This window comes from Drosophila navojoa, chromosome 5 (genome assembly GCF_054131105.1).
Source record: "Drosophila navojoa isolate 15081-1374.11 chromosome 5, UAZ_NAV_1.0, whole genome shotgun sequence".
Classification (NCBI taxonomy): domain Eukaryota; kingdom Metazoa; phylum Arthropoda; class Insecta; order Diptera; family Drosophilidae; genus Drosophila; species Drosophila navojoa.
The window spans coordinates 2,801,519-2,814,812 of NC_142893.1; the positions used below are offsets into that span (position 1 = coordinate 2,801,519).

At 35.5% G+C, this 13,294-nt stretch overlaps 2 protein-coding genes across 5 annotated transcripts in view; one reads left to right on the forward strand and one right to left on the reverse strand.

The window, feature by feature from the left end:
• Positions 1-952: 952 nt before the first annotated feature.
• ZnT41F (Zinc transporter 41F) lies at positions 953-11,423 on the reverse strand. 4 transcript variants are annotated; one of them, XM_089262426.1, is made up of 11 exons: positions 11,205-11,423; positions 7,800-8,554; positions 5,903-6,040; positions 5,591-5,753; positions 5,096-5,249; positions 4,079-4,294; positions 1,771-1,876; positions 1,516-1,685; positions 1,349-1,419; positions 1,183-1,288; positions 953-1,127 (listed from the first exon to the last, which is right to left on the reverse strand). In XM_089262426.1, the coding sequence occupies exons 2-11, from the start codon at positions 8,187-8,189 to the stop codon at positions 1,034-1,036; spliced, it is 1,608 nt and encodes a 535-aa protein (XP_089118552.1). In that variant the 5' UTR covers positions 8,190-8,554; positions 11,205-11,423; the 3' UTR covers positions 953-1,033. The 4 variants fall into 4 exon arrangements, with proteins under 4 accessions (XP_089118552.1, XP_089118554.1, XP_089118553.1 ...); XM_089262428.1 differs by lacking the exon at positions 11,205-11,423 and adding an exon at positions 10,112-10,926 and having other exon boundaries at positions 5,903-6,037; positions 7,800-8,830; XM_089262427.1 differs by lacking the exon at positions 11,205-11,423 and adding an exon at positions 10,096-10,923 and having other exon boundaries at positions 7,800-8,537.
• A 369-nt stretch (positions 11,424-11,792) lies between these two features.
• The window catches only part of LOC108655086 (alpha-amylase A), a 28,832-nt gene continuing 27,330 nt past the window's right edge, over positions 11,793-13,294 (forward strand). Inside the window, exon 1 of the mRNA XM_089262430.1 lies at positions 11,793-11,901. The gene's annotated coding sequence lies outside the window, so the exon portion shown is untranslated. The remainder of the gene's footprint in view (positions 11,902-13,294) is intronic.

Below are 13,294 nucleotides of genomic sequence, written 5' to 3' on the forward strand. Positions count from 1 at the left end.
AGGATAAAAAACTGGTTTATATTAAATTTTTTGAGATTAAAGTATTTAATATATAATTTTTGGACTGTGATATGATCTATTGGATATGCTTGCAGACTATTTTATATGTATGTATTATGAAATATTCTTACTTGATTTTATTTCCTTCAACACCTAAATAAACTGCTTTTAAATACATTTCATTTTAGTTTTAAGACATTTATAAAATTTGTCAACTTTCCCATTTGTCCGTACACTTTTGCCCACCACTGTGCACAATTTGCTAGGCTCGCTCGATATTAAGTATACGGCGCACCACCGCAAGCTGATAACAAATCAGCTTTGATGTAAATTCCACTTTGCTTATGAATTTGTAAAGGAATACATATACATATATATATTTATATATTTTTTTTTCGACGACCAACCACTGCAGCAGGTGGTGCTGGCTTGCTAATTAAAATAAGAAGCAAAGATAAAGACATCCATTATTACAGCGAGAGTTTTTCTTTCATTCTTTCTTGTTTTTTTTTTTTTTGCTAAGCAGCCGACAAAATTTGCGCTTGCTGATGCAGCAAATTCTAATTAATTTGAGCGCACACAGAGAGAGAGAGAGAGAGAGAGGGAGGGAGGGAGAGAGTGAGGTATATATATGTCCAACTTGACTGGTGTTACAATAAATTCTGCAAAATTTTCTACAACTAAAAATGTTTACATTGTCTGCAGCTAATTGAAATTCAAATTATTTTCATGGCGCAGCAGGAGGCGCTTGATAAGTAATTAAGATTGCGTAGACGTTGGCAATTCATCATCAAAAAAAAAAAAAAAAAAAAATATCATAATGATATATAACAACTTATGAAGGCTCTTTTCTTTATTACGTATACTTAATATATTAAAAGCTAATTTTTATATTTATTACGTATACTTAATATGCATTTGTGCTCTTTTGTTGTTGTTGTTTTGGACAATCTAGAAATAACATTTATCTACAGCATTAATAAACATTAATAAAAAAATAAAACAATTGAAAAGATATGAATACGATTTCTAGTTATTTCTCAATAGGATCACATGAATTGTTGCCGCGCGCCAGACGCCTTTTTGGTCGTTTAGTATATAAATTGCTGTTGTTGTCTAATACACTTCTAGGGGTTATAGTAGAACGTAATTAAGCTATGGCTAATTGCATAATTGAATTACTCAGTCAAACGTTCGATTTGTATGGTCGCATGTTTGATCTTGTATTTGCTGCCACAGGCCAACTGTGTGGCCAGCTCCAGCACAGCATTCGGATCGCTTAGCGCATCTGAAACGAGAAAACAGATCAGACTACATATATACATATATCCGATATGCTCTGGCTTACCCACAACCAGATGAGCCATCAGCACATTGTAGTCGCTCGTATGCTGCCAGACATTCACATGATGCACCGATCTGTGGAGGAAGAGTGAGAGAGGCAGAGAGAGAGAGGGAGAAGACATATCATAATTTATAATTTAAGCGAGTTCAATGTTCTCGACTGTCACTCACTTGACACCCTCGATGCCGGACAGCTCGTGCTGCAGCGTCGCCAGGCACACATTCCGCGGCACCGCATCCAAGAGGACGCCGACAGACTCACGGAACAGCTGCACTGTGGTCATAATCACAATTATCGAGAAGAGCAGCGTACACAATGGATCCACGAACTTGGCGCCCGGCTGCATACCAAGCATAAAATTGAATTAGTTCATATGATGCTCAATTTTAATTGATGTCTAGACCTCGGCGATGAACTCAACTCACATAGAATTTGATTAGTATGGCCGCCAGAAAGACGCCGATGCTCTGCACCAGATCCCCAATCACATGAATCATTGCGGCGCGCAGGTTAAGATTGCGTTCGCTCGACCTAGGCGGATAAAGCAGGCAGATTGTATTATAAGCACACACACACACAGACACACTCACAAATACACATGCACGCATGTTGTTTATATGTATAAGCCAAATATTAACTTCAGGCATCTCGCTGCACAAATTAATAACTGCAAATCAAGCATAGCTAATGCAGCTTTACCTCACTCTACCACTCACACTCTCACTGCCTCCCTCTCTCTCATCTCTTTTGTCTGTGGGCCATGCAACTAAATTAAATTCCAATTACACGTAATCAAACAAACAATTGCCTGCAGACAACAACAGCAGCTGCTGCTGCTGCTGCTGCTGCCGCTACTTATTGCTGTTGTTATTGTTGAGTCAATTGTTGTTGTGGTTACGCTATACCCTGTACATTTGTCGGCTGCCTGGCGAGCAGGTAATTGTGTGAAAATTCGTAAATAATTTCATGTTAATGCGCCACTAAATCTCAAGTGCAGCATTTGGAAATAGAGTGTGAGATCTTCTGGTAGGGGCGGCTAGAGACAGAGGGCGGGTAGGTGGAGAGCAAGAGATGAGTTGTTTCTAAAGACGTAAACAAATCAGGCTTCCTCATTACTGCGGCAGTTCGGAATTTATTGCATTTCTTGGCTTCTCTATCTTGTTATCTGGTTCATCCTTTTTTTTACCGTACTTCTTTACACTTTGCACCTTTCTCTCTTCTTATTTATTATACAGTATTATACTATATTTCTGCTCTGCGTACTCCGACTCTATTCTACTCACCTCTACTTTGTTGTGGTCTATTTAAGTTATCTTTCATTACTCTAATTTACCTAACTCTACACTACTGTAATCTTGTTAACTCTACTCAACTCTACTCTACACTACTCTACTCTACTCTGCCCTATATTACACTACTCTACTCTAATATATTTTAGTTGAAGCTGTACTCTAACCTACACTACTATACTCTAGTTACCTCATCTCTACTCTATTCTACAATATATACTACTATACTCTTATTATTCCCTACTTGACACTACTTTGCTTTGCACTACTATACTCTACTCTACTACTACTATACTCTACTACTACTACTACACTCTACTCTACTACTACTATACTCTACTACTACTATACTATACTCTACTACTAGTAGTATACTCTACTACTACTATACTATACTCTACTACTAGTAGTATACTCTACTACTACTATACTATACTCTACTACTAGTAGTATACTCTACTACTACTATACTATACTCTACTACTAGTAGTATACTCTACTACTACTATACTATACTCTACTACTAGTAGTATACTCTACTACTACTATACTATACTCTACTACTAGTAGTATACTCTACTACTAGTAGTATACTCTACTACTAGTAGTATACTCTACTACTAGTAGTATACTCTACTACTAGTAGTATACTCTACTACTAGTAGTATACTCTACTACTAGTAGTATACTCTACTACTACTATACTATACTCTACTACTAGTAGTATACTCTACTACTACTATACTATACTCTACTACTAGTAGTATACTCTACTACTACTATACTATACTCTACTACTAGTAGTATACTCTACTACTACTATACTATACTCTACTACTAGTAGTATACTCTACTACTAGTACTATACTCTACTACTAGTAGTATACTCTACTACTAGTAGTATACTCTACTACTAGTAGTATACTCTACTACTAGTAGTATACTCTACTACTAGTAGTATACTCTACTACTAGTAGTATACTCTACTACTACTATACTCTACTCTACTACTAGTAGTATACTCTACTACTACTATACTTTACTACTACTATACTCTACTCTACTACTAGTAGTATACTCTACTACTACTATACTCTACTCTACTACTAGTAGTATACTCTAATCTACTACTACTATTTTTTTGACTCCTTTAATCTACAACGAACTCATTGCAGTCATCTTTACGCCTTACAGCATATCTCCTAGTCGTATATGCTCCACAATATTGTAATTTACTAATTTCGCCGCTGTTTGACAACAAATTCATAAGAGTTTCAACCGCAGGCCACAAAATTGCAGCTGGCCATTTGAATCAATAACATTGCCCTACATACATATATGCACACACACACACATGTATTTATATCTCTATGTATGCATATTATGCGGTACATATTGTAAATATATAACATTAAAAATCAACCCTTTTGGCCAACACACCTACCCATTGGGCTGGATTGACTTTAAGCCATTTGCCATGACAACATGATGCGCGTCCTCGCTGGGGTTTCCAATTGTTTCACGCCCATGCCCATCACTGTGACTGTGACTGTGACTGTGATTGTGGCTATGACCGTGACTGTGACTGTGACTGTGACTGTGACTGTGACTGTGGCCATTGGGCCCCATAAACCAGGAGCCATGCAATACGAACATCATGCTGCGGGCAGGAGAAGAGAGAGAAAACGTTTCATATTTATATTTAATTAAAAGTGCATGCGAAATTATTTCAAGCGTGACAAATTGCAATATTACAGAAATTACAAAATTCACTCAAATTCATATTAAAATTCAAATTATCAAAAAACACCTTTTATGAGCATAAAATAAATATCAAAGGATAATTGATAGATATCAAGGGAATACTTCAACTTTGACTGGAATCACATGATGAAATTCAGATTTATAATCGAAATAGTTAATTGAGTTTTGAATTGAGCATTTTGAAATATATGAGGGAATTTCATTTTATATTTAAATGTGAAAATATTTATTTATTTTTTATTTTTTTGTTCTATTTTTAAATGTGAAAATATTTTGTTTTTTTTTTTTTTTTTTTTTGTTTTATTTTATTCTATTTTTAAATGTGAACATATTTCTTTATTTTATTTTTATTTTACGTCGTTAATATATACAAGTGCATATAATAAATTCACAGGATTTTAGATGGTAAAATTTTGCCTCCTTAAAATCAAGATTATATATTTTTTCTAATACTCTTAAAAAAAAGTAAATAAAATAATTGAGTAAATAATAAATTTAGAGATAAACTCTAACATATATTCCCTTTTAATTTTGAAAAAAAAAAACCTCAATAAATAATATTCATATTCAAATTATTCAAAAGGAAATATAAAATTTATAGAAAGCCTTTTGGCTATATTTCTGTAAGTTTTCCTTATCCTTACCCTTACCCTTTTCAATACGTATATGCATAACTACAAATTTATGTTCTACTCACACAACATTGATGACAATGCCAATGGCCGATATCCACATCATGACATTAACATCTAGCTCGAACTGCAGCGACCAAATGCGTTCGATGGCAACAATGACGAGCATTGCCGTCAGCAGCCAAATGCCCAGGATGGAGATCAAGGCGCCGACGACCTCTGCGAGGGCAGTGCAATGAAAAATAGAGAAAATCGGGATAAGCGACTAATAGCCACAGCAGCAGGTGAGTGAGCGAGTGTGTGTGTGTGTACAGAGTGTGTGTGAGTGTGTGTTGGTTGCATGGCAAATAATAGAGAGACATGTGAACGTGTGCTTGGCATAAATGCAATTACATGACCAAAGCGAGCAGATGAGTGTATGAGTGTATGTATGTGTGTGTGTGTGTGGGTGTGGTATTGTAAGTGGTTTTGTCTGTCAACTGTGACTCTCTCTCTCTCTCTCTCTCTTGCCCACTGTACACTCATTAGCATAGTGTCGAGACCATAATTGGTATACTTACCAAAACGTTTGTAACCGAAGGACATGCGTGCATCTGGCGGTCGGGCGCCCAGCCAAATGGCGACCAGGCCGATGACGAAACTAATGCAATCAGATGCCAAATGTGCCGCATCGGCCATAATGGCCAGACTTCCGGCTATATAGCCGCCAAGGAATTCAATAATCTAATCAAGTACACATAGAGATAGATATATAGGTAAATGTGTAGACCAAGTTTATATAGAGCGCTGAAGTTATCTTAATTAAATCAAGCATATATCAGATATATGCATATGTGTGTGTGTGTGTGTTTATAGCGTGTGTGTTTGCTCACCATGAATATGCAACAGAGCGAAATTGCAAGCAGAATTTTAAATTTCGCCTCCTGCGCCGATTTGCTTTTAAGGTTCGCGCCAAAGCCCGGCTGAGCGCTGCGACAGGCGACAAAAGTGTCGATGCTCGTATCCAGCTGCTGCAAACATAACGGTAATAATTGCCTTATAAATATGCCAGCCTATATAAGCACACACAAATGGGTGTGCATATAAATGAAGTGCAATGCAGTCGAGGGGCGAGCCTCGAGAGCCGAGCGTAATAAGTGCTTTAATTGAACAATTTGAGGTTATGGAGAGCTTATGGATATTTAAGTATAACACTATACAACTCTTATACTATATATTGTGGGCTATATATATTGAGAGATAAAAATAAAGGGCATGCCTTAAGTTGTTGCCACTTAAGGACATTGTTAAGGGTTCATAAATCAGCGACGTGCACTTTGCAGTGCAGTGCAGCAACTGTACTTGGCTCACAGCTAGCAATTGAGGTTATGTAGAGTTTTAAGATGAATGTAAATAAATATGAGCTGTGACAGGGCAGCGTTACTTCGCCATCTCTATGGCAAAATGAACATTCAGTAAATGGATTAATAAAATCAGTTTTCTAGAGTAAAGAGTATGATGCATTATCGTAAGATTTATGATATATCATTATTCATATTATTAAAGTATTATTAATCTATTATTCAAATGAATCAGTTACATTCTGCGTAAATAGCTCCAAAATTAATTTGCACCTGGGGCAAACTCTCTCATTAGATCTTATCGCATATAGAGCTCATTTACGATACCAAACAAATTTACGATATTGATAACATGCATAGCAAATTCGTCAGTCCATTAGTTGGCAACACCAATGCTTATACAAATAGATTACTTTGCATTGGATATGGCTTCACCTTGAAGGCGGGCAAACGCGGCGTATGTGTAATTTATTTACAATATTCCTTTGTTTATGGCACATATGTTATCTTTAAGGTGCTTGAAAAGCTATTCGCTTCGAATTTGAGTGACAGAATTGTGAAAAAAGTATTTTGTTAATTTTAGTTAAATATTTGTTTCAATTTGCCTTTAAATACTCATGAGGTAATGCTCTAAGTTATAAGAAATGTATTTTTAAATCAATTTGAATTTAAATAAATAATGATAATTATTATAAACACTAATGAGAAAAAATTATATATTTACTTAAAAAATTCATCAATAAATATGTATAATTCATAAGAAAATCTAAAAAAAAAATAATGATAATAAATCAATTTGAATTTAAATAAATAATGATAATTATTATAAACACTAATGAGAACAAATTATAATTACTTAAAAAATTAATAAATAAATATGTATAATTCATAATAAGAAAATCTAAAAAAATAATAATAATATAGAATTACTTAATTGTTTTGATATTAATATTAATAAATAATCACAGATAATTATAATACCAATAGAATTATTGATTATGAATGAGAGATTATAAATTATTATGGTAATAAAAATTATAGTAATTATATAGATAATAATATAATATGAAAATAATACCAATATAATAATAATAAGCTAAGGTCTTCTAGTAGAGTGTTCTCGACCAAGAAGTAGCCTGAACCCTAGGCTAAGCTGCTATACAAACCTCTGTATCCTATTACTTAACTTACGGATATATATTTAACTTACTGTAATAACAGCCTAAGTAGCGCAGATCTACCTAGATCAAATCTTATAGCTAAGAGTAGGTAGATATAAGTACAAGATTCCAAATTTCAGCTTACTTTGTTGCTAGTCTATTATATCACATTGCTGTCACCTACATTCATTGCTATTATGCATCATCCCAATGCCCTCATTGTCCAAGTTCATTAACCTTTCAGCATTATATTATTTAAATCAACTTACCAAATTAATGTGACTATTGTTGCTGCTGCTGCCGCCGCCGCTGCGCAGCAATGGCACCTCCCACGTGTGCTCCTCCAGGTCCAAACCTTCGGCTCTGCTGCCTCTCATTGGATCCAGATTGCCATTGCCACTCCCATTCTCATTGCTGTTGCTGCTGTTGTTGTTGTTGTTGTTGTTGGAGGAGGAGTTATAGTGATATTTGGGATTACCATTTGGCATGTGAGTGCTGTTATTCAGTCTTATATGATTGCTGCTAGGATTGGTATGCTGCTGCTGCGGATGCTGCTGCTGATGCTGCTTATCATCCCCATAGAGTGAAAAACTCTCATCGTAATCGTCATCGTGCATTGTGGGTGCCAACGCGTTGTCAAGTTTTTGATATTTTGACATTGTTGGCGCTTCTGCTTCGGCTGCTTCTGCCTCTTCTTCTTTATATTTCTTGTTTCCACGCGGGAGTTCCTTGTGCAGTGAGCGTGTGCGTGTGTGTAAGCGTGTGCGTGTGTGTGTGTTTCACTTGCTTCGAGCTGTTGGTTCTTTGGGGTTTTGCTTATTATCTACATTGCATTTATCATAATTAGTGGGCGCTTGTCATTCTCCAACCATGTTTTGTCATCATTCGCATCATTATTGCCATCATTATTATCATCATCATTAGTGGCGTTGTTGCTGTTGTCGTTTGCCCGGCGAGTGCTTCATTAGCCGTACTCCAGAGCCCGTCTCCGGCGTGTCTGCGTGTCCCTTAATATATATATTCTCTGTTGCAAAAATGATTCAAGTATATATTTTTGCTTGAGTTTAAAGAAGTTTCTATATGTGGGTGTGTGTGTGTGTGTGCGTGCAGATATGTGTTTGTATATGTGTGCGTGTATTTATGTTCACTTATATTGTGTTTACTCGGTTTTTTATTTCACATTTCATTTCATTTCATATACAAGTATTTGGAGTGCGATTACTTTGTTTATGAATGCCCTTCCGGTTCACGAGAGCTATTTTAGAATACATTAGGTGGGGGATAAACACTGCCAGATACTCTAGCAAAAGAAGTAGATAAGCAGTATAGTATCTAGAGTAGAGTGAGAGAGTATATTTAGACCTATACTATGGTAAATATTATTTATTTACTCATCTACTCATCAAACAAACTAATATACCCCACTAGCATTTGCCGTACAGCTAATACATATATACAAAGCATATGCTCAGCTGGCTTTTAATGAAATTAAATTAATGCCATTTGCTTAAAATCTTACGTACTCAAAGAAAAAACCATTTGAGCATGAAATATTTGGGCTATAGAAATTATAATCGGCAGATCTAAAAAAAAACATAAATTATAGAAGCAAAATCTTTGAAGGCTATAAATAATATGGTATATAGTATACAAATGCACTTTAGATTAAAGAAACTACGCAAAGTCATGAGCTTAGCAAAGCGAAGAATATGAATACCTTATAAAGATCTGTTATTATAAAAAACATTATACGAAACTAGATAGGTTAAAGCAATTTTTGTCTTTGATTATAGGTAAAGCAAAAGTCATCATAAATATAATCATTATCATATGCCAATCCTCAATGGTCACAGTCTTAAAGTGAAAATCTTCTATTATAAATTATATACAAACTAAACTCTGAATGGGCATATGCCCGTTTATACCCTATGAATCTGGGTTGAGCTTTAGTCGACTCTTTTAACTATTCATAATTGTATCTCAATCGCATTTGGGGTTCTTTGCCCTATTATCTTAGCCGAAAACGTTATGTCGTTTACATGTCTTAAGTGCTTCGCCTATGTTTTCATTTCCACATTGTTGTTTTATCTTTTCGTTTGCTTTGCACTCTCATTCGCATATTTATTGTGTGTCGCTTGCCTTTATGTTTGGGCGCTTCGTGTTGAAGATAAGCATTACATTACAATTCCCATGCTGTCGGGGCTATGATTAACTTGTCACCCAGTCAGAGCGAGAGAGTGCGAGTGAGAGACAGAGACAAAGCACATGCTAAAGCAGCGCTGGCAACTAGTGAACAGCAATTAGCACTCGATGTGACACATTTTTTCGTCTTTTCTGACCGCTTCAATCAGTTTTTGAGGCATTTTTTTTTTTTCAGATTAGATAAAATGCTGATAAGACTAAATATTAGATATATATATGTATATATGTATGTATATGCGAGTAAATTAAATTTGTGGCAGGAGCTGCAATATATTTAATGTAAACATCAAATACACTTCAACAACTAGAGTATTATTTATGTATGTACATATGTACATATATACTCAATATATACATATGTACATATATACATAGGTACCGTTGAGACCGTTAATGCCCGCTGAGCATTGATAAAATGTACGTGCGCTTGGCACACTTTTGTTGTTGTTGCTTGTTGTTGTGGAACTACCCCTAACAGCTCCCCGGAACACTTGGCTAGTTCCAGCTACTAGAAAAGTGATTTGAAAAGAATTTATTGTTGACAGCGTGGCTTCCTTTGTGTCTGTGTGTGTGTGTGTTTGTTGTGATTTCATTCCAATTTTGTTTTCATGTGATTTCCATTAATAACAGTTTATTTATGGCTGCATTGCATGCGTCTTTTTGTGACGTCTTTTCTTTTCGATTTTTAGCTAAATTTAGCGATTTTATTTACTTTTACTTGGAGAAGAATTCAAAATTTTAGGCAATTAAAACTGGTTGGCGTTTTCTACAAATATACTAATTAATTTATAACAACAACAACAGTAACTGTGCATTGCAATTGCGTTTTGTGTTTTGCCTGTTCATTGACCTTCGCAACAGGTTTTTGTTGTTGCTTTTTGTTTTTGCTGATGAGCCGCTTTTTCGATATATTATCGAACTAGTTTGCACCAGCTGCTGCAGCCGGTGCTGCTGTTGTTGTTGTTGGTCTTTTAACTGTTATTATTTGTGTTTAGAAGCTGCACTTGAACCGGCGCACGTGAAGCCGGTCGAACGAGAACACGAGACGGAGAGTGATAGAGCGCGAGAGCACGCGCGTCAGCAAGTGCAGGTCAAAGAGAGCGAGCTTACGCGAGAGCAGATGCACGATTAAGCCGTTATCAGAATCAGCGATAAAGCAAACATGTAAATTAAGTTGTCTGCGTCCCTTTTCAGTTCGCACCTTTTACGTGATTGCTGTTTCTCTTACACAAAGCTTTAGCATTGTCAAAGTCCCGCTCTTGTTCCCTTCCTTTCGACAGTTTCGCTGCGTGTTGACAACGTTAATGACGTGTTGCTGTAGGTCCATTCACTATAATGTGTAATGTGTGTGTGTTTTTTCTAGGAAATGCGATTTTAATGGCATTTTATTTATAGTGTTAAATTTACCAAAGTAAGTAATTCAATGGTTATGAAATCAATGTTTATATTTATTTATTGAGTGATTGAACTACCTTTAAACTTCCATTAATATTTCTACTAATTTTTTTTATTTTTTGCAATTTACGTTTTATGTATTTATTTCATTTGCTTTTGTCAAGATCGTTAGCGAGGCGTGGGTATTTTTATTGTATTTGTTTTCCCTTTTCTGTTTTAGCGCTTGTTTGTGTCACCGTTGCAGACGCAGACGCGCTCGTCGCCAGCGACGCATGAACTTCAACTAACGGCAGCGGCGCCAAAGCCACAGAACAAACGACGCGACGACAGCCAAGCGGCTCGAGTGTAAAAACAAAGCGTGTAAGCAAGCGAGCGGGCGAACGAGCGCGAGAGAATGAGAGCGAGTGCGAGCAGAAGAAGCGCGACATTGCGAGTGCGAGTGCGCCGGCAGCTACAACAAATAACTGAGCGTGCCAAATGTAAGTATGTACGTATGTATGCTAGTGTTAATATATCATCTCGCAGCTGGCGTTGAGTGCTATTGGCATCCTCGCACACGCTCTCATCTTTGGGCAGCTGAGTGCGATTGCTTCCATTTTCCATTTGAGTGCTTTTGCGCTCATCTCACTCACTCACTTAAATTGTTGAGGACGGTCTGCTCTGTCAATGGAGATCAGTTCGCCGAGACACCTTGCAGGCGACATTTGTATTTTTGTCTTGCTTTATCTTGTTCTACTCTAGTTGATTGCTTCGTGCGTGTATAATTATCGAAAGGTAAATAAATACTCACGCATTATTATTCATGATCAATTGAATTGGAATGTACAAATGTTTGCATTATCAAATGTGACGAATTAAAGAATGTGCATATGTAAAAATACATAATAATGTATGTATGCATGCGTAGATAGGTACAAACATACATAAATACATATAAAAATAAATAAATAAACAGTGCATACATATATAAAAAAGTTTTTTTTTTGTTTTTGTTTTTGTTATTTTTTTTTTTTTTTTTTTTTTTTTGCATTACGCATTGGCACATTTCAGATGTACATATGTATGTATTTGCTGAGTCTGAAGTACTTACAACTATTGGCTTACTTCTACTATTCCATATCAGTATATTTGTATGTACGTATTACGTAAAAAATTAATATATTTGCTATATACTGATATGAGGAATTGCAACTAAAGATTATTTGAATGGAGTATTACAATTTACACATACGGATATATAGAAATATTAAAAAAATGTGTGCAGATATAGCTTTTTAGTATGTAAGAATTATTCTGCTCCCCCATTATATGTACATATATAAGCAGACTGAAATATTATTCATACATATACCATAATTCTTGCGCTTCAATATATAAATATGTATGTGGGTAGTAGGAAATATGTTTGACTTAACAACTAAATTGATTCAATTTATGTAAATTAAACATTTTCGTGGGTCTCTGGCTAAAACTCTCCGAAACGGAAAACAGACTTCGTTCATATTGCTTTATCTCCAACTCTATCTTTCAATTTGATCCTCCATTTCTATATTTATATATATTATTTATATTTCTATATTTTTCATTCTATATCCAACTCTTTCGTTTTCTCTGGTTTTCTTCAATTCCTTCATTTTCTTCCCATGGAGTCTCATCCTTTTATCGCTCTGTCCCCCACTTGCTTCATCAAATATCTATAAATATATATCGCCTCTCTATGCAATTCTCTTTAATGCAGTAATACATCCTTTTACTTTATAGATTTCTTATCTTAGCTCAGAACAATTTTGTACCCAAGACGAACTGAATAGATATTTATGCATATGTATTCATACCTATACATTTATCTATCTCTTTCCACATATACCTTTTAGCACTTTTTCTCGTGTTTATCGAATATAATTCACGCTTGTCCTTCACCCACACCGAGAGATCTGTCTCATATTTTTTCACTTTTAAGTGTTGTAAAACGCTTTCATTCAGCTCTCCCCCTCTCCTTGTTTGGGGCCATGAAATAGATATTTTTATTGGCCAATTTCATGAATCGAATTTCTTGCAATGCTTCTCTAAGCCATAAATGAAGCTATTTACCGCAAGCGCTTCACGCTGCTGGCCATGTTACAGAACGATAAGATTTCAATTAATAAGATACACACAGTTTAAATAG

Bases quoted from the DNA above. Each gene is read 5' to 3' on its own strand.
- ZnT41F (XM_089262426.1), bottom strand. From the start codon at position 8,189: ATGTCAAAATATCAAAAACTTGACAACGCGTTGGCACCCACAATGCAC. The intron at 5,754-5,902 runs GTGAGCAAACAC...GTACTTGATTAG, and splicing joins CGCTCTGTTGCATATTCATG to ATTATTGAATTCCTTGGCGG. The intron at 1,420-1,515 runs GTGAGTGACAGT...CTTCCTCCACAG, and splicing joins TCCGGCATCGAGGGTGTCAA to ATCGGTGCATCATGTGAATG.